Here is a 21899-nt window from a genome sequence, read left to right on the forward strand (position 1 = left end):
TAGTGTCAGTCAGTCGTACAACAGTACCGGGATACTAGTGTCAGTCAGTTGTATGACAGTACCGGGATACTAGTGTCAGTCAGTTGTACGTCAGTACCGGGATACTAGTGTCAGTCAGTCATACAGCAGTACCGGGATACTAGTGTCAGTCAGTCATACAGCAGTACCGGGATACTAGTGTCAGTCAGTCGTATGACAGTACCGGGATACTAGTGTCAGTCAGTCGTACAACAGTACCGGGATACTAGTGTCAGTTGTACAACAGTACCGGGATACTAGTGTCAGTCAGTCGTACAGCAGTACCGGGATACTAGTGTCAGTCAGTCGTACAACAGTACCGGGATACTAGTGTCAGTTGTACAACAGTACCGGGATACTAGTGTCAGTCAGTCGTACAACAGTACCGGGATACTAGTGTCAGTTGTACAACAGTACCGGGATACTAGTGTCAGTCAGTCGTACAACAGTACCGGGATACTAGTGTCAGTCAGTTGTACAACAGTACCGGGATACTAGTGTCAGTCAGTCGTACAACAGTACCGGGATACTAGTGTCAGTCAGTCGTACAACAGTACCGGGATACTAGTGTCAGTCAGTCGTACGACAGTACCGGGATACTAGTGTCAGTCATACAACAGTACCGGGATACTAGTGTCAGTCAGTCGTATGACAGTACCGGGATACTAGTGTCAGTCAGTCGTACAACAGTACCGGGATACTAGTGTCAGTCAGTCGTACAACAGTACCGGAATACTAGTGTCAGTCAGTCGTACAACAGTACCGGGATACTAGTGTTAGTCGTACAACAGTACCGGGATACTAGTGTCAGTCAGTCGTACAACAGTACCGGGATACTAGTGTCAGTCAGTCGTACAACAGTACCGGAATACTAGTGTCAGTCAGTCGTACAACAGTACCGGGATACAAGTGTCAGTCAGTCGTATGACAGTACCGGAATACTAGTGTCAGTCAGTCGTACAACAGTACCGGGATACTAGTGTCAGTCAGAATACTATATTGATGAATTGGAGAGTTATGACTGTAAAGGTTTTCGCTATTGTATTCGGTCACAGATGTAATCTGAACAAAATGAATTGCATTTAATTCTTTACTTCTACCTCGATATTAACTTGTTCACATATAACCTGAAAACAAACTGTTGACTGTTGCAAACTCAATATTTAACCCGCCCACCAAAAGAGAACCCACAAAAAAAAATGTCCTGTGGTTCACTTTCGCTCTCTTCACCACTGGGATATGCCATGGCAAAATCGAAGTCCCAACCAAAAACATGTTGTGGATCAAGTGAAAAAACCAACAATAGTCATATCATTTTATTACAACAAACGAATCTCGAGGTTGCTCTACTGTTAAGTTGTAATTGGCTAGCATTGAGATTGGTAATTGTTACTCGTCTGTAATCTTTAAAAAACCAGCGTAGCATTTTATGTGGTTGTAACAAACGTGAACGTAACCTCTGGAGTATCGAGGGTGGCTCTTTAGACAATGTCATTTCATCCATGAAAAGGTGTTAGAGAATCACACAAATGGTTAATGGTATTTAACCTAAAAATAACACAATGTGATATGTCTAATCAAAATGAATAGTTAGTAAATATAAGGGAAACAGAAGAAAATCTCCAATTGTACAGTCGACCCTCAATGCCCATATATGGGAGATACCATCCCTGCAGGGCTTCACAACTAGTACAGTACCATAAATATTCTCGCCCGTTTTTACGCACAGGGGGTAGGCGCGGACCTACATGTACGTCACAAAAAATTGTCAGATAGAAAAAATAGCTTCTCCGAAGTCTGACCCGTCCCACGACTACATATTCTTGACAAGGGAATGAAATCACCGGAACGTGGAGACCGACCTATTTTCTGTCTGAGTTTATTTTCTCCACTAAATACCATCGGATTTTAATCACATATGCATGCATGATTAAAATCCGATAGTATTTAGTGGAGAAAACATGTGATTAAAATCAAATGGTATTTAGTGGAGAAAATGAACTCAGACAGAAAATGAACTCACGTAAGCGATGAAATTATTTGTATGTTCCTTTAGTTCTGGTGATATACATACTCACTTGGCGGTATCTGATGCCATTGCGTAAACAGTGTATCGCCATGTTCACTGTTACACAACGTTGAACTCCTATATATACACAAATACGCTATGGACGGTTTACGTATACAAGGATCACGGGGGGTAGGTCGGACCTACATCACAAATTTTTCTTTTTTAATTGTCAGTTAAAAAGCCTCTCCGGAGTATGACCGGTCCCACGACTACATGTCATTGTCAAGGGTATGTAGTCGTGGGACGGGCCATACTTAGGAGAGGCTAAATTTTTTTATCTGACAATTTTTTTTTTTTTTTTGTGATGTAGGTCCGACCTACCCCCTGTGGCAATGATGGAACGGTTAAGGTAGATTGTGGCTAGATTTAACATACGGAGATACCGCGGGGGACATTGTACTGATTAGAGTACACACTATATAAGTTCTCTTGAGTTCGTTACAGCTGATTAGGAGACATCAAGATACTGTTCCTGTGTCATTATCTGCACTGTGCACACACACACACAGCATTAATATATGTAGAATACTGATCCTTCCCTGTCTACTATTTATTTTGATTTTAAGCTCGACACTCCATCCGCCATATTGGTAAGTCTGACACCATTTTAATCTGTGAAATAAAACATCCCTTCACTGGAACTGATTAAATTGAAGAAACTGATGATTAATGTTGATATATAAAATTATTATCAAGCTGTATACGGAACGCTTTTTGTGATTTTTGTGAGAAATTCTTTGTGTCGTTATGTAGTACCATATTAACGAATTTCACACCTCAGTTTTATGTTGTGAAGTTTGATTATTTGCGATGTGATTGATTCTTTAATATTGCTTTGTTTATCATTTAACTCACTATATTGACACAGTTGAAATAACATAAGTGAGTCTTGTTAGCTTGAAATCGGGTTAGTGCAGATATCGCACTTAGTGTCGGAAACCAAAGGCGTCTACTTCTGGTTAGTATAATAGAAACAAAATTCGACCCTACACATACTAATAGGAGTGGGGACTGATATTTATTTTCTATCAATACTAACCAGAAGCAGACGCCTCTGCTGAAACTGACGATTTTTCGAGGTAAAATTTATTAATGATGTAAGAAAGCGAAGTAGGGTGAGTGTTGACCGGCTCCTCGGTTACTTTCCTTAAATAGACACGGAATACCCTGATTTTCTCAAACAATAATGCCCCTCTCCCCAAATCTGGAAAATGAATACCCCGCTACCAAAATTCCACAATGTAATTTAATGAAATCATATAATGATTAACATTTAAGCATACGAATTAACTGAAGTAAATATTTAGATTAGTTTTTTTTACAGAACAGATTTTCACTGTTTCGTATGCTATTACAACCACGACCATCATCTTATTCATTTCACCAAAACAGGCTCAGTCAATGTCTTTTTCGGGTAAACAAGATACTTATTTCTACGCCCAATTAATGCTTTCCTTCAGTTGATTTTATTGAAAAAAAAGAATATATTTACTTCTTTTTCCACCAGGTGAAACTTGACTATTCGATTAACAAATTATGAGGGTTGCTATTTTTGGAGCGACAGGTCCAACTGGACAATTTGCAGTCAAAGAAGCGCTTGAGAAAGGATATTACGTCACAGCTCTTGTACGAAGTCCCGAGAAATTGACAAAAAAAGATGACAAACTGCAGGTTGGTATTCATTATTTTAACATAGATTATCTTAACAAGTACAAAAAAAATAGTGTAAAAGAAATCGTACAAACACACACTCCCAGGCATACATGGGAACGAGGTCAAATCCAGGTCAAACTGATACCGTATTATGAATGATGACACTGGAACCATAACCGTCATCGTCTGACCGATAACCAATATGGAAAGTACCCGGGCCTCTCTGTGTCATATCGTTGGCTCGAATGGTTCTCCGATTGACCGACAGTCTTTTATATGACTTGAACATACTTCATTCATCAGTATAAATGTAATTTTTTCAGTGACTTAGTACGACCTAAATATTGACCTATGGCATAAAATTGCATTTAAAAAACTACTAAGTATATGATATACTATTAAAAATGCATTATTGTTATACGATACGCCAATGAAAATTAAACTATACAACATTAATAGGCATTTCATATACCATATTTGTAACTTTTTGACCTAGATACTGAACATTTATAATTTGACCTCTGACATTTGGTGACCTCTGTTGACCCCAATCTTGCATTTATTACAGGAATTAAATATGAAGCGTTTACCATATTGATAAGGACTGATAGACAATTTGACCTTTCACGTTTGTCTGTCTTTTTATTGACCATTTACATAAATTTGCAGCATATTAACGGGATAACACAACTAATCCATAGTGATTGCCAGTAGTTGTTCAATAGTTGTTCAGTGTTATGATGACAGTTAAGGTAGTGATATCACTACCTTTACCCTCATCATAAAATTAAACGTAGATGGTAATAACTTATGCAGTTAATAATTGGAATGCTGATTTATAAGCACATGGTACATGTCTGCAGTGTAATGATGTGTAACTCAATCGCACATCTGTTTGGTGACATACTTGGTGCTTGATTGTACGTGGATTATGAGAAGGATTGATGTCAAGGAGACACCAACAGTAAAAATTAAAGCTCTGAAAGGATGACACAAAGGCATACATTGAAAAATTGCAAGTATCCGTGTTTTGACTACAAAAATGGAAATGTCTCTTTGATAAAATTAATTCAAGAAACATTTCAAATACCCCAAAGCAAAATATTACCAAAGGTTTTTCTTGACCTGATGGGCGTTTATTTATAATGTAATTACGGGTAATTGCAATATGAGATGTCTCTTTACACTGTCTATGCTGTGAGTGTTGTGTCTGTATATAGTTTGTATTTCTTTCTTGTACATAATGTTATGCACGGTACTAATGAGCCAAACGGTTTAAAGTAATAAACAACTGAGGCATATATATCTCTAGAATATATACACCACCAAAATTTGAATATCATTGATTCCATCTTAACTGTCGTTATTGTCAGACATACATTGCAATGTATTACTTCTTGACATAAAACTGTACATAACTCTATTATTATGTTTATGTAGGTAGAGAAAGTCAATATATTCAAACCCGAGGAGCTCGAACCTCATCTCAAAGAATGTGATGCAGTGATTTCCTGCCTTGGAACACCTAGACAGGGGTTTCTCGGATGGTCAAAGGTGTCATTCTATACAGACACAATGAAGAGCATCGTATCTGCCATGCGTAAATCTAATACCAAACGCCTGGTCTGTCTTACGTCCATCGGCACTGAAAGTACGTTATTTCACAAAGTTCCAACCACGGGGGTATGGTATGGACAAGTTCGAGTCCATATCATTTACTTGTCATATACACTTGTAGTTTATTGTGATGTCATTTGTACAGTTCATGGTAATATCACATGTACAGTTCATGGTGATGTCATTTGTACAGTTCATGGTGATGTCATTTGTACAGTTCATGGTAATATCACTTGTACAGTTCATGGCGATGTCACTTGTACAGTTCATGGTGATGTTATTGTACAGTTCATGGTGATTTCATTTGTACAGTTCATGGTGAAGTCATTTGTACAGTTCATGGTGATGTTATTGTACAGTTCATGGTGATGTTATTGTACAGTTCATGGTGATGTCATTTATACAGTTCATGGTGATGCTTTTGTACAGTTCATGGTGATGTTATTGTACAGTTCATGGTGATGTTATTGTACAGTTCATGGTGATGTTATTGTACAGTTCATGGTGATGTTATTGTACAGTTCATGGTGATGCTTTTGTACAGTTCATGGTGATGTTATTGTACAGTTCATGGTGAAGTCATTTGTACAGTTCATGGTGATGTTATTGTACAGTTCATGGTAATATCACTTGTACAGTTCATGGCGATGTCATTTGTACAGTTCATGGTGATGTTATTGTACAGTTCATGGTAATATCACTTGTACAGTTCATAGTGATGTCATTTGTACAGTTCATGGTAATATCACTTGCACAGTTCATGGTGGTGTCATTTATAAAGTTCATGGTAACATCACTTGTACAGTTCAAGGTGGTGGCATTTATATAGTTCATGGTAATATCACTTGTACAGTTCATGGTGGTGTCATTTTAAAAATTCATGGTAATATCACTTGTACAGTTCATGGTGATGTCATTTGTACAGTTCATGGTGATGTCATTTGTGCAGTTCATGGTGATGTCATTTGTACAGTTCATGGTGATGTTATTGTACAGTTCATGGTGATGTCATTTGTACAGTTCATGGTGATGTTATTGTACAGTTCATGATAATATCACTTGTACAGTTCATGGTGATGTCATTTGTACAGTTCATGGTGATGTCATTTGTACAGTTCATGGTGGTGTTATTGTACAGTTCATGGCGATGTCATTTGTACAGTTCATGGCGATGTCATTTGTACAGTTCATGGTGATGTTATTGTACAGTTCATGGCGATGTCATTTGTACAGTTCATGGTGGTGTCATTTGTACAGTTCATGGTGATGTTATTGTACAGTTCATGATAATATCACTTGTACAGTTCATGGTGATGTCATTTGTACAGTTTATGGTAATATCACTTGTACAGTTCATGGTGATGTTATTTGTACAATTCATGGTAATATCACTTGTACAGTTCATGGTGATGTCATTTGTACAGTTCATGGTGATGTCATTTGTACAGTTCATGGTGATGTTATTGTACAGTTCATGGTGATGTTATTGTACAGTTCATGGTGATGTCATTGATACAGTTCATGGTGATGCTTTTGTACAGTTCATGGTGATGTTATTGTACAGTTCATGGTGATGTTATTGTACAGTTCATGGTGATGTTTTTATATAGTTCATGGTGATGCTTTTGTACAGTTCATGGTGATGTTATTGTACAGTTCATGGTGAAGTCATTTGTACAGTTCATGGTGATGTTATTGTACAGTTCATGGTAATATCACTTGTACAGTTCATGGCGATGTCATTTGTACAGTTCATGGTGATGTTATTGTACAGTTCATGGTAATATCACTTGTACAGTTCATAGTGAAGTCATTTGTACAGTTCATGGTAATATCACTTGTACAGTTCAAGGTGGTGGCATTTATATAGTTCATGGTAATATCACTTGTACAGTTCATGGTGGTGTCATTTTAAAAATTCATGGTAATATCACTTGTACAGTTCATGGTGATGTCATTTGTACAGTTCATGGTGATATCCATTGTGCAGTTCATGGTGATGTCATTTATACAGTTCATGGTGATGTTATTGTACAGTTCATGGTGATGTCATTTGTACAGTTCATGGTGATGTCATTTGTACAGTTCATGGTGGTGTTATTGTAAAGTTCATGGTGATGTCATTTGTACAGTTCATGGTGGTGTTATTGTACAGTTCATGGCGATGTCATTTGTACAGTTCATGGTGATGTCATTTGTACAGTTCATGGTGATGTTATTGTACAGTTCATGGTGGTGTTATTGTACAGTTCATGGCGATGTCATTTGTACAGTTCATGATAATTTCACTTGTACAGTTCATGGTGATGTCATTTGTACAGTTCATGGTAATATCACTTGTACAGTTCATGGTGATGTCATTTGTACAGTTCATGGTAATATCACTTGTACAGTTCATGGTGGTGTCATTTTCAAAATTCATGGTAATATCACTTGTACAGTTCATGGTGATGTCATTTGTACAGTTCATGGTGATGTCACTTGTACAGTTCATGGTGATGTTATTGTACATTTCATGGTGATGTTATTGTACAGTTCATGGTGATATCATTTGTACAGTTCATGGCAATGTCATTTGTACAGTTCATGGGGATGTCATTTATACAGTTCATGGTGATGTCAATTGTACAGTTCATGGTGATGTTATTGTACAGTTCATGGTAATATCACTTGTACAGTTCATGGTGATGTCATTTATACAGTTCATGGGGATGTCATTTATACAGTTCATGGTTATGTCAATTGTACAGTTCATGGTGATATCATTTGTACAGTTCATGGCGATGTCATTTGTACAGTTCATAGTGATGTCAATTGTACAGTTCATGGTGATGCCATTGTACAGTTCATGGTGAAGACATTGTACAGTTCATGGTGAAGACATTGTACAGTTCATAGTGATGCCATTGTACAGTTCATGATGAATGCCATCGTACAGTTCAGGTGATGTCATTGTACAGGTCATGGTGATGTCATTTGTGCAGTTTATGACGACTGTTTTTTACAGTTATTGGCGATGTCATTTGTTAAATCCAATGTGACGTTATTTTGCAGTTCAGTGTGACGAAATGTTATAGTTCAAGGTGACGTAATTTTATAGTTCAGGATGACGTAATTACAGTTCAGGGTGACGCAATTTTATCCAGTAATGGTCACGTAATGTTACAGTTCATGGTAGTGTCATTTTCACAGTTAAGTATATTGTATTTTTATTGTATCAGTTCGATGACACCATATGTAATGTAATTTGTCTCCATTGGACACAATATATTTAGTGGATAATGACAACGGAATCATCAGTCATCTTTATATCACAAGGGAACCTCGTACTTCCATTTTTTTTCGTCAGCAGACTCTACCCTATGTTTGATAGGATTGATTTGGGAGCCGATTTTTATGTCGAAAGGGTCAATGGATATGATATAGATTAAACATTACCTTGTATAGTTGTTATACCGATGATAATGTAGTTAACGTAGAACCTAAACCTAATTACTGCAGTCATGTAATATAGATGTTGACGTATATAGAAAAGAGGCTGTTCCATGCTTCATTTCTTTGACTTAAGTCGTAACATTAAATCAATAATGTAGCAATGTTTAGATGATATCGTGTTTTGAAAGGAAAAAAAAAAAAAAAAAATACAAATCGTTTTGAAATATTTTTTTACAATATTAAAATTGATCAAATGAGGTTTTATAACAGATTTACACTGATGTCTCATAAAACTTAAATTGAGTATAACAATTTAACAAGCATGGTCTATTAATATGTGATAATGTAAATCAGTAAACGTTCCTTTATACTAAAATCATTGTTTGTTTTCCTGTTCCAGAAGCCCCTGGGAATCCATGGGTCGTAGAGTGGATATTCAGACCTCTGTTAATAGGAAATATTCTATCCAATATGGCAGAGATGGAACACTATCTCGTTGACCATTGTTCTGACCTCAGTTACACTGTCGTACGACCAGCCGGGTTGGAGGATGGACCTAGCAGTGGTAAGTCTCATACAGATTATCTTGTAATTTCACCAGAGAGGTTTATTGAATTTTCAGTGCAAATACTGGATGACTTCGTTGAGGCGAAGACATTGCAGGATATATTACTCCAGCACTGTCTTGGACCCGTAACGTTGCAGTCAACCATGACAATAACGTCTAAATTAATATTAAGTGACTTTCGGTTTCACAATGTTGTAGTTTTATCCATCTAATCCTGCTTTATAAAGAAGCTGTATTATAAAATAGATTTAGAAGTCTAACTTGTTATATATAAGTGGTCACATCATTGTATAAACTACATATGTCCTTGACTTAGATAACCTGGTCAGGCCTCACTTTATCTTGTTATCAGAAGTTTCCACGTGGTGACCGAACACGAGTGATTGGTATTAGATAAGATTAGTTTAGCAACATGTAAACATGTGATATCAATATGATATATATTGTTTTTTTTTAATTGTTGATGTTAAACCACTTTAATTTAAAGACTGAGTTTTTCTGCCATTTTTTTTTCTAACCGAAAATATCACTGCAAGTGCAGTTGGCATGTGCTTTGAATGATGTAAAATATACTCCATGACACATTATAGTATTGATAAATGTCATCATGGACTCAATCCAGTCTAAACATTCTTGAAGCGTTGTTTTCTTTTTTTCTTTTCTTGTGTGTATCTTCACACATGCAACATTGATCGATCCAAATTCCAACATTGTTTTCAATGTAGAGATATATTCAAAGATATATTCAAAGATATGTGAATTGAAATGATGAATTAGATATACATATTTACTATCGCTGTTTTACAGAGTCATGGTATACGTATTTGACTATTTGCATTGTTGTTGTGCACGGCACCTTCTTCTAATCATTGGTCTGTTAGAATGCGAAGACGAGTTATGACATGATGCCAGCCTTTATTGGTCATAGCAATAACGTAGTGTTATACTTTGTGACGTGATATTGGCTTTGATCAGAAGGGACCGCGGTGACCGAGTGGTTTAAGTCTTCCGAAACTTTATCACTAGCCCTCCACATCTGTGTCGCGAGTTAGAAACCCACTCGGGGGAGTTGCCTGGTACTCACCGTAGGTCGGTGGTTTTTCTCTGGGTACTTCGGCTTTTCTCTACCTCTAAAACCCAACATGTCCTTAAATAACCCTGGCCTAAGATAGTTTGGTAAAGCATTAAATTATGACGCCCTGTGAAGGTTGTAAGCAATCTTAATTTTATTTTTCACGAATTCCTTGATATTGTTTTAACAGGAAAGGATATTCAGACAGAGGAGAACCAGTATGTGACAGGCGCGTCAATTGCAATGCCGAGAGCGGACGTTGGAAAGTTTGTCATAGATTGTGTCGAAAAGGAAAGTTGGCTCCAGAAAATAGTGGCCATTGGTTTGCTGCCATGATGGGGATATAACTCCAAACAATATTTAAAGTACGCAATTGAGTCTCACACATATCATATTATTAGTGTATTTGTAACTTTTTGAATGTATTATATCACTTACGCTTGAATTTGAAACGGCAGAAACCTGTTGTGATGTTTTTAAACTACAAGACGTCGAGCTTCGAATCTCCGACATAGGACTTTCTTGATCTGATGTATTCTGATAACAGACGTTCATTAATGATATATAAGCTAACCTTACAACGGTGACTGTTACATGTGTAACCGGAAATCATTTGCATTCCTTCTATTTGACCGTTAACCTTTCTTTCGAATTGATTATCGGCTCTTCCCTACCAACGTTTTCCTCCAATACTCCAAATGCTCCAATGTGTCATTTTTTACTTCCTATTAGAAATATGCTATTTCAAGCCGAGGTAACTTTGAATTTTATTTTCATGCATTTCGATGCGATATTATCAATTCTTTATATAGGGGCCATTGTGTAATATAAATATATATATTTTTAATCCGAGAATAAAAGATATTAGTGCAAATGTATTTGTTCTTAAATCATTTGCCATGGTCTTATTTGTAAATGTTTTATTTTGTTAGGTTGTGTCGGAGCTTCACTTCCTCATAACCACTAATTTCATATTAAAGTAGGATTTGTCTAATTGTCTAATGTTCTAGTAGACACCCCATCAAACATTTACTGGTACCCCAATGTAGGTCGACGCTTATGATACACATTGGGGTCCAACCTGCCTACTTTGCCGCGGATCTCTCTGGTAACATTGAAATGATATAATTCCTGTTTCGACATGGAAATAACAAGTCTTGGCTAACAAAATATATTTTATTGCTCTACAAGTCACACATGCATACAATAAAAATTGATGATCACAGATATTGCTTACAAAATCTCTGCCTACAGCACATTGACATGGAGGATATATTTATATGCAACTAGATCAATTTGAAATCATCAAAATAGATGGCATAATGATGATTGATCCCGTGAAAGTTGAGATGATAAAGTACCTGTTTATATAATGTTTGTAAGATTTTTTTTAATTATAATTATTATTTGTCAATTTTAGCGTAATTTGAATCCTTGAAAGTAGTTTTAAATTTTAGATAGTATTCGCAAAATTGTAGTTTATGGTTTCATAATCTGTTGGATGGAATGTAACTTTATTCATTTTATTTCCTTTTTCAAAATGTTTCAAATACCTCCACTGTTATATAAATACAATGATTGTATGCGGCTACGTAACAGGCTAAGCAAAGAGCAGTACACCTACAGGATATTTGGATAAAGCAGTAATGTCAGAATCGGTCGTATTGTCTCATAATACACATACTTTAGTAAATATCTGATTTACCGTGATTTAGTGTAAATGACCATATTGTCAAGAGGAAACATTTTCTCTCTTTAATTTCACCGATAGTAGGAAATGGGGCAAGGCAGATTTGCAATATTTTCACAAGAGATAATTTTGTACTACTGGAATTAAATAATGCGTGTGGCTTATTGTTTCATCAACAATTAAACCATTCCCCAGTATGCGTGCATTGAAACAACATCATTTAAATGTGTGATAAAATTGGCATATGACATTAACTGCTTTATCTTACATAAAAAACTACAAAAAAAAATATTAAAAAAAAAACATACTGTAAACAGACAAATTTTGGCGCATTCATATTTTAGCGTATTACGAACTTTTATAGATAACGCAATGATGAATTGGCGCACCGACATAATTTTCTATAGAAATGATAGGGATAAGTGTATTTAACGCAGCAATTCTTCTACCGCGAAAACCGCTAAAATTTGAACGTTTACAGTATTAAGTATGAATAACAAAAGCTCACAGTTTGATAAAACACACATAAAGAGATCAAGTTGATGGGAAAATAAAAATGAATGATACATTGATTTGTAACGTAGACATAGTTTTGTAGGATTATTATGATATATTGCTCTATTTATAACCCCTCGTGTAAAATCATCCCTGGTATAACAATCTTTGTCATCCCTTGTCGGATATCAAACCTTTAATCACCTGGGATCATTACACTGGTTGGGGATGATACAATATATAAAAATAGTTTTATTGTTTAAGATAACAGGATATAAAACAAAAACTCAACAATTCAGCTGTAACAATTATTAACAATCAATTTTATCTTTAAGTTGAACAATTATCTTACCAATTCAACAACTTAAACACGGTCATTTATCTATGTGACTTTATCTGATGTTAGTATACAACGTACATTTTCACTGATATCTGTCCAGGTAATACCAAGATATCAACCAAAGTTGGTAACTGTTTATTGTTAAAAGTCGACCGGAGGCCTTAAGGTGGACAACTGCAGCTCTCCAATAACAGCCGTGTGATGAGTAATATTAGAAATTATAGGGTGATTATACATGTACGAATCTCTGAGATTCTAGTGTCACGGTCTCGACTGGTTATCTATTTTGCTAAAATCGTAAGTGAATCAACCCCTGCCATTTTGTGAACGACATTTATAATATTCGTATTCAGTTACGTTATTACACATTTATGATAGTTAATCAATATTTATAAATGTTCTTGCATCACAAAGATAACCAAGCTATAATTCACACAAGCGTGTTTGTATGCAAAATGACGATATGCACAAAAAATAATATATCATCAGCGATTGTGATTCTCTATAAACAAAACAAGCATCCATACAATAATGAAAAAGCAATTCATAATATTTTGAAGCTAATTTTATCTTTGAGATCAGACCTACATTTGATAAGATGAGAATGGTTCGAAGGTTTTAAGTGTAATTTTGAGGAAAAAAAAATTAAAAAAAATAAAAGAAAGGGACATTTCGAATCTGCAAGTAATGTAACATGGTAATTGAAGGAGAAGATTGATTGTACAATACATGTAGATTGATTCTGAGAATGAATCAATAAATGTCGATGAAGAATGTATGGGAACCTTAGGGAAACAAGGATATTCGGATTTCAACGTCACAAGCGGTTCTCTGTCATCGTCAATGCTTTCCCGTCTACACATAATCATAGTTTTTAAATACATCTCCACTGGGATGATAATTAATTCCAGACTGATATCCATTTTTTGAGTGTCTTTTCGAGTCACGATCCCCATTTTTTTCGTGTGTGGTAAGCTCATGATATCCATCACCTGCAGGATGCGTCTGGATTACATTCGTTGGTTGTGTTCCAGAATACATTTTCGCTCGATTTCCATCGTTCAACTTGGTTATGTACAAAGCATACCCCGAAGCTGCTAGAATCAGTACCGATACCCCTGCGATAATTCCAACTATGGTAATTATTTCCTTGGTAGTTAACGGTTTTGTAACTGTGGTGGGCTCTGTCGTGGATGCCGACTGAGTTAGAGCAGAGGTAGTAGAAGTAACAGAGGTGATAGTAGTAGAGGAAAAAGTAGAATTTATATTCTGTGTTTGGGGAACAGTGGTAGTTGTCGTACTTGTCGCATTTCCGGTTGACATTGCAGCTTTTGTGGTAATGGTACTTCCGGTCGAGGTAGTAGATTTTGTAGTGGTCGTACTACTGGTCGAAGAAGTGCCTTTTGTAGTGGTCTTACTTCCGGTGGAAGTAGTAGCTTCTGTAGTGGTCGTACTTCCGGTGGAAGTTGTAGCTTTTGTAGTGGTCGTACTTCCGGCAGAAGAAGCAGTACTACCGGTCATAGTAATAGCTTTTGTAGTGGTCGCACTTCCGGTGGAAGTAGTAGCTTCTGTAGTGGTCGTACTTCCGGTGGAAGTTGTAGCTTTTGTAGTGGTCGTACTTCCGGCGGAAGAAGCGGTACTACCGGTCGTAGTAATAACTTTTGTACTGGTAGATGTTGTGGTATATGTACTTGGTTGTACTATGCAAGCAAGATGAAAAGAAACACAAGAGAAACTCGTGAGGATTAAAGATTGATTCAGATATTGAAATAAGAATGAAGGGCTTTAGAAAACAAATGGTGACAAACAAATCCAATTTAGGAGCAAAGCTGACGATAATATGATTGCTATCATTGGAACTTTTGATTACCAGGATATTGAATCACCTTCAATTATTGATGCAGACCAGGAAGAATAAAAAAGGAAAAAAGGAAAGAAATAATCATTATCATGATAAAGAAACATTATGTTAATATCATTTGATAATTAGTAGTATTCAGCATACAGTGTCTGGAAGCATGGATGTGTTATTTAGTAAGCATGCAACTGATCCAATCACCCCATTTACGAAATACACGGACGCACTGAGCCGGTATTTCGCTACGCATCATATAATATAATCACTATATCATTGATTTTCTATTAACATACACAAAGGCGCTCGAACATAGTTTCGTATACCTCACTGACAATAAGGTCAACCTTCTAAAATCTATCAAGTATGTTTCATGTTGGTGAACATTGTACTTAAATGATGCATTGAATTTAAGAGAAATATATTCAGCACGTACAGTATATGTTTACAGATAGAAAAACAGCATGATTTTTTTGATTCAGAGTTACCTCCCGTTAAAAGGAAACATATCTCGTTCATCTCGAGCACATGACTGCAAATCATGAAGTGCAACATTGATACCTTGCGCTTTTGTTGGGGGTTTTTTTTTTGGGGGGGGTATCCAAATTTTAATTTTTTCACTCTAAAACAGGTAAATTTTTATCAGGAATATTTTTAAGAAAACAAAATATCTATAGAAAATAATTAAAACAAATTCTTCACAGTAGCATCCATGATAACGATATTTGTAAAGCCGGTGGTATGATTTAACTTGGATGATATATCATTAGTTTATCGATGAATACATGTATGAAGCCATTATTAAAGCATTTATGCTGTCTCAAAATCATCGCAAGACAAAAACAAAACTTTAACGTTATATCAAATATATAACAACAATATCATCTACGAAGCAAATCATGTAAATATGTAAAAGAGAAGTTCCTATAGTATTTTTGTTTAATCTTTCCTTTGAGTTGCTACACCTCACGAATTGCTAAATTACTTCATTAACAGTTTGCCATTTAGTGTATTGCTAAAATTGTCATACTTTTGCATACGTTAACTTACAAATAAATATCGGACAACTAACAGTATCATGTCATGGAAACAAAGTTTTACTCTATTAATAGAGCAAACCATTGCAAAATCCACACAATGCGTGAAATCATATCAATACTAAATAAAAATCCACTTTTGATTTTTCTTTCTTTTTTAAGTAATTTCAAATCTAGCACAGAGAGTAACAGGTTCAATCAAATTCGACCATGAAGGCGTAAGAAGTTCAGTTCACGTCATGAACATCGTTGGTGAAACAAAACTATGCAAACAATGTAAATTATGTAATGTATAAAACATGTATAAAATGTGATAATAATTGTTTATGCTATGATTTAAGTGATAAATTGCACTTAAATTCATTAAAAAAATGAATGTACAAAATGTAATTGATCGGTTGGCGAATTATTATATATGAAAAAGGCCGGCAAATATATCCTTCCTCTGAATTCACTTTCTTTGATAAAACCTAATCAACATTTGTAATATAACTTAATATATGTACAATGTCATAAACTGATACAAACATCAGACAGCTGCCAGCGTTAGAATAAAGCGGCATATATCAAGAGTATAATAACAAGCATTAGTGTCCGGAATAACGATACAAATATTTCCGTTCCAGTATACCATTGAAAACGAATTCCGTTCCAGTACACCATTGAAAACGAATTCCGTTCCAGTACACCATTGAAAACGAATTCCGTTCCAGTATACCATTGAAAACGAATTCCGTTCCAGTATACCATTGAAAACGAATTCCGTTCCAGTATACCATTGAAAACGAATTCCGTTCCAGTATACCATTGAAAACGAATTCCGTTCCAGTATACCATTGAAAACGAATTCCGTTCCAGTATACCATTGAAAACGAATTCCGTTCCAGTATACCATTGAAAACGAATTCCGTTCCAGTACACCAATGAAAACGAATTCCGTTCCAGTATACCATTGAAAACGAATTCCGTTCCAGTATACCATTGAAAACGAATTCCGTTCCAGTATACCATTGAAAACGAATTCCGTTCCAGTATACCATTGAAAACGAATTCCGTTCCAGTATACCATTGAAAACGAATTCCGTTCCAGTATACCATTGAAAACGAATTCCGTTCCAGTATACCATTGAAAACGAATTCCGTTCCAGTATACCATTGAAAACGAATTCCGTTCCAGTATACCATTGAAAACGAATTCCGTTCCAGTATACCATTGAAAACGAATTCCGTTCCAGTATACCATTGAAAACGAATTCCGTTCCAGTATACCATTGAAAACGAATTCCGTTCCAGTATACCATTGAAAACGAATTCCGTTCCAGTATACCATTGAAAACGAATTCCGTTCCAGTATACCATTGAAAACGAATTCCGTTCCAGTATACCATTGAAAACGAATTCCGTTCCAGTATACCATTGAAAACGAATTCCGTTCCAGTATACCATTGAAAACGAATTCCGTTCCAGTACACCATTGAAAACGAATTCCGTTCCAGTATACCATTGAAAACGAATTCCGTTCCAGTATACCATTGAAAACGAATTCCGTTCCAGTATACCATTGAAAACGAATTCCGTTCCAGTATACCATTGAAAACGAATTCCGTTCCAGTATACCATTGAAAACGAATTCCGTTCCAGTATACCATTGAAAACGAATTCCGTTCCAGTATACCATTGAAAACGAATTCCGTTCCAGTATACCATTGAAAACGAATTCCGTTCCAGTATACCATTGAAAACGAATTCCGTTCCAGTATACCATTGAAAACGAATTCCGTTCCAGTATACCATTGAAAACGAATTCCGTTCCAGTACACCATTGAAAACGAATTCCGTTCCAGTATACCAATGAAAACGAATTCCGTTCCAGTATACCATTGAAAACGAATTCCGTTCCAGTATACCATTGAAAACGAATTCCGTTCCAGTATACCATTGAAAACGAATTCCGTTCCAGTATACCATTGAAAACGAATTCCGTTCCAGTATACCATTGAAAACGAATTCCGTTCCAGTATACCATTGAAAACGAATTCTGTTCCAGTACACCATTGAAAACGAATTCTGTTCCAGTACACCATTGAAAACGAATTCTGTTCCAGTACACCATTGAAAACGAATTCCGTTCCAGTATACCAATGAAAACGAATTCCGTTCCAGTATACCATTGAAAACGAATTCCGTTCCAGTATACCATTGAAAACGAATTCTGTTCCAGTACACCATTGAAAACGAATTCCGTTCCAGTATACCAATGAAAACGAATTCCGTTCCAGTATACCATTGAAAACGAATTCTGTTCCAGTACACCATTGAAAACGAATTCCGTTCCAGTATACCATTGAAAACGAATTCCGTTCCAGTATACCATTGAAAACGAATTCTGTTCCAGTACACCATTGAAAACGAATTCCGTTCCAGTATACCAATGAAAACGAATTCCGTTCCAGTATACCATTGAAAACGAATTCTGTTCCAGTATACCATTGAAAACGAATTCCGTTCCAGTATACCATTGAAAACGAATTCCGTTCCAGTATACCATTGAAAACGAATTCCGTTCCAGTACACCATTGAAAACGAATTCCGTTCCAGTATACCATTGAAAACGAATTCCGTTCCAGTATACCATTGAAAACGAATTCCGTTCCAGTATACCATTGAAAACGAATTCCGTTCCAGTACACCATTGAAAACGAATTCCGTTCCAGTATACCATTGAAAACGAATTCCGTTCCAGTATACCATTGAAAACGAATTCCGTTCCAGTATACCATTGAAAACGAATACATAACTAGAAATCCGGATGCTTGGAATTTACCATATTACAGAACAAATAAGTTTTACATTTTCGTAAATAACAATCCATATCAATACAAATAGCTGTTGTGAAACAGTTGCCATTTGTTTGTAAAAATAAAAGAAAGAAAAAGGAAGCATTGATTATTTACATTGATAAGAAAGCACTGTATACGTGGACATTTACGCAAGGATTGATTTACGCTAAATGCGCGCGAATGGCTTCGGCAGCGAAAATTTCCTCATACACATTTTCTTTTCGTCATGTATATGGTATTTATAGAACAGATGAAGAAGAAAATAATCGCGGAAATAGCCCCATACGTACAGTTTATTGATCAAAATCGCGAAATTAAACCACCGCGGATATAACCTCCTGGCGTAGAGGTTACCTATCTAAATCGCGAAATTAAACCACCGCGGAAATAACCTCCTGGCGTAGAGGTTACCTATCTAAATCGCGAAATTAAACCACCGCGGAAATAACCTCCTGGCGTAGAGGTTACCTATCTTAATCGCGAAATTAAATCACCGCGGAAATAACCTCCACGCGTAGAGGTTACCTATCTTAATCGCGAAATTAATACACCGCGGAAATAACCACGTTTAAGATATTTGATTCAAACATGAATGTCTGATATGTAACAGTACCTTCTTGCATATCTATCACACTTGTTAGATGTTTGACATATACATGTACTTATATGTACAGATAAGTCTGTCTATAAAGGTAATTTAAGGGAGCGGGGAAATAAATACATAATGTATCATAGAGTTTTCAAATACATAGATATTGCGTTATATTGTTAATCGAAATAAGTGTTCTTTATACATATAGTTTTTTGTAAATTAGAGGCGGAGTTAAAGGTAGCTTCGACCATCATTAAACACATATGACATGCATTAAGTTGAAGGTGGTGAAAGTATTGTATGCTTGCTATTTTTCATGAGTTTGCATAGAACAACTCCTCAAACGAAGTCCAATGATGTGGACATATTCCGCGATTTATGTAACAGACATTGTGTAAAAAACAATAAAAAAAATAAAGGATCGTCAATTAAACCAATTAATATTTCTGTTTGATACTCATAAGAAATAGCCAGTGTACACTACTTGGACAACGCTTTCAATTTTCACAGTAAGTAATGTAACCCTTCACCGTAGTGCTGCTCTGGTGTCATTAAGTCCGTAAAAGCCGTGATATAGTCATAATTAGTATACCATACACCATGACAACGTATTCGTTCGTCTGACATCTCGTACCTGTACCTGTAATCAATAAAAAATGGTGTAAAGAAGTTTGAACAATGTCAAATTCAAAATACCATTTAAAATAATGTTTCAACATTGAAATTTGTCAATGATATACTATGAATATGAATAACTCTTTTTGGTCCAGGTAGTATATTGTAGAGATGAAATATGATTGCGAACAATAGTAAAAAAAACCCATTCCATAACTAGTACGAAAATCGCGTCATTTCGCTTCAAACTGGATGCAAAACACAGTAATTATGACAGTGTTATTTCATGATAACCGAGATACAGTTTATGTGTAATTGTTTTATTAACCTCAGAATGAATTAACATTGTCCTTAACTTACTTGACATGCACGTGCCCAATTCGTCACTGAAATCGCCACAGTCGTCAGTCCGGTCACATGTCACATTGACGGACACACAGTTGCCGTTGGTACAGGTGAACTCGTCGGTAAGACACTGCATTGGGGAAAATAAATAATTCATTACACATATCGCGTGCACAAAGCTCCTTTAGCATAGCACCTCATAAAGGAATGTTTTTAATGGTTTTGCTATCACAACACCCGTCTTATATCTAAGTCCAGCAGAAATCCATTCTCGATAGAATTAACAGGTAAACGACCGCAAACATTAAAACAAAATCGATATCCTAAGTGCTGTTTTTATTTCAATTCTGACAATAAAATAAAAAATAAAAATCATGTTACCATTGCTATTGGATGCAATCGGTCTGACCAAGAAAAATAATATTTGTAATCATAGATAGTTTCTTTGCGCTAACATTATAGGATAGAGGAAACCTACTGTCGATGTGCTGGGTTGTGAAGTTGTTGTCGTCGTCGTTGTTGTCGTTGATGATATCACTATAGCCGTAGAACAGTTATCTGGTGGAGATTTAGCCACTAAAGCAAACAAGTTCAAGTATTAATAGTCGCGGGATTTAATACATACCAATAGCTAACACTAACGTCTACTTGTTTATGAATAATGCATGCTTTTTTATAACATTAAAGTTGACATGTCAAATGTTATGTTACAGATAGAACATGACGGCTGCTGTATTCCTCTCGATATGCTGTCACATGAGCCCTTCAAGAAGTGATGCTTTACTATACTTTACTTTTGGCGACACAATTATATTATATACTCATTTTCACGAAATAAAACCTATTTCACAGTGGTAGCAGGAAAAAAACATCAATACGACTTACAGGGTTATTAAAAAAATGATATATAATGGACAATTCTTCCATCAAATGTATTTCAAATCAGTTTAATGTTTAGAGATTATGTATTTCCACGCAAACATGCCAGAATACAAATTATTAGAAATCAAGTACCACACAGTCCACATGTTAAAGGACAATTGGCTTCCATGTTAATGTTGTCCGAGTCACATTTCCCCGCGGCGGCGTCTGCAGCACAGGTAGAGCTGGTATCAGCACATGTGGCTGTGGATATAAAGAGCATCCTTTATTGATAATAATATACAGTGATATTAGTATTTTATGAATATTATAATATTATTTACAGATTTAGTATATTTTCTTAGAGATGATTTGAAGTTTAAGCTTTGAGACGATCAATATGTTATTAAGAAACTTACGAAAGAGCTTACGACAGTTTATACTATATAAGTATAGGTACAATGTATCTATTATCATTTCGTTCTTACTTTCACAAGATGTCCCGCCATATCCGTCAAGACATCGGCATCGACAGGTGGCGCTGTCAAAAACACCACAGTTCTGACAGGTGGCGCCCGCACAGCTCTGACACCCCTGTCCCGTGTAAGGTACTTTACATGTCTGACATTTATTGCCAAATGACTGGTTATTACACTGACAACCACACGTATCCTCTATAACAGTCCCTCCATTCAAACACTCAGTGTTGCACGAACTGCTGCAGTCCAAGGCTAGATCAATATAGTTCACTTTATATACAATTGTATTTTTGTTTATATACAATTATAGTTATGT

General features: G+C 35.9%; 3 protein-coding genes across 4 annotated transcripts in view; 1 reads left to right on the plus strand and 2 right to left on the minus strand.

Moving 5' to 3' along the window:
- Positions 1-2404: 2404 nt before the first annotated feature.
- Positions 2405-11308, plus strand: LOC117342997 (flavin reductase (NADPH)-like). Its single transcript, XM_033905323.1, has 5 exons — positions 2405-2679; positions 3597-3760; positions 5183-5393; positions 9195-9359; positions 10625-11308. Exons 2-5 carry the CDS (start codon positions 3626-3628, stop codon positions 10768-10770), a joined length of 657 nt encoding a protein of 218 aa, XP_033761214.1. The 5' UTR covers positions 2405-2679; positions 3597-3625; the 3' UTR covers positions 10771-11308.
- A 288-nt stretch (positions 11309-11596) lies between these two features.
- LOC117342081 (A disintegrin and metalloproteinase with thrombospondin motifs 18-like) overlaps positions 11597-21899 on the minus strand; it is a 56039-nt gene continuing 45736 nt past the window's right edge. Inside the window, exons 25-31 of one of the 2 annotated variants that reach the window (XM_033904064.1) lie at positions 21593-21835; positions 21258-21368; positions 20722-20819; positions 20259-20373; positions 19918-19923; positions 14595-14659; positions 11597-14522 (exon numbers count right to left, since the gene is read on the minus strand). In XM_033904064.1, the coding sequence (XP_033759955.1) occupies positions 13815-14522; positions 14595-14659; positions 19918-19923; positions 20259-20373; positions 20722-20819; positions 21258-21368; positions 21593-21835 (1346 nt within the window). In that variant the 3' untranslated portion in view covers positions 11597-13814. Of the gene's footprint in view, positions 14660-19917; positions 19924-20258; positions 20374-20721; positions 20820-21257; positions 21369-21592; positions 21836-21899 lie in introns of both variants that reach the window. The other variant, XM_033904063.1, reaches the window with a different exon arrangement.
- On the minus strand, positions 15405-19911 carry LOC117342082. The gene is made up of 2 exons (XM_033904065.1): positions 19084-19911; positions 15405-19026 (listed from the first exon to the last, which is right to left on the minus strand). The coding sequence occupies exon 2, from the start codon at positions 18644-18646 to the stop codon at positions 16439-16441; it is 2208 nt and encodes a 735-aa protein (XP_033759956.1). The 5' UTR covers positions 18647-19026; positions 19084-19911; the 3' UTR covers positions 15405-16438.

Source organism: Pecten maximus, chromosome 14 (genome assembly GCF_902652985.1).
Source record: "Pecten maximus chromosome 14, xPecMax1.1, whole genome shotgun sequence".
Lineage (NCBI taxonomy): Eukaryota > Metazoa > Mollusca > Bivalvia > Pectinida > Pectinidae > Pecten > Pecten maximus.

What these genes read in the sequence shown, in the direction of transcription:
- LOC117342997 (XM_033905323.1), top strand. Translation starts at nt 3,626, where the DNA reads ATGAGGGTTGCTATTTTTGGAGCGACAGGTCCAACTGGACAATTTGCA. An exon ending in TACGTCCATCGGCACTGAAA is followed by an intron (nt 5,394 to 9,194) that starts GTACGTTATTTC and finishes TTCCTGTTCCAG; the next exon opens with AAGCCCCTGGGAATCCATGG. An exon ending in GGAGGATGGACCTAGCAGTG is followed by an intron (nt 9,360 to 10,624) that starts GTAAGTCTCATA and finishes TTGTTTTAACAG; the next exon opens with GAAAGGATATTCAGACAGAG.
- LOC117342082 (XM_033904065.1), bottom strand. Translation starts at nt 18,646, where the DNA reads ATGTATTCGTTTTCAATGGTATACTGGAACGGAATTCGTTTTCAATGG.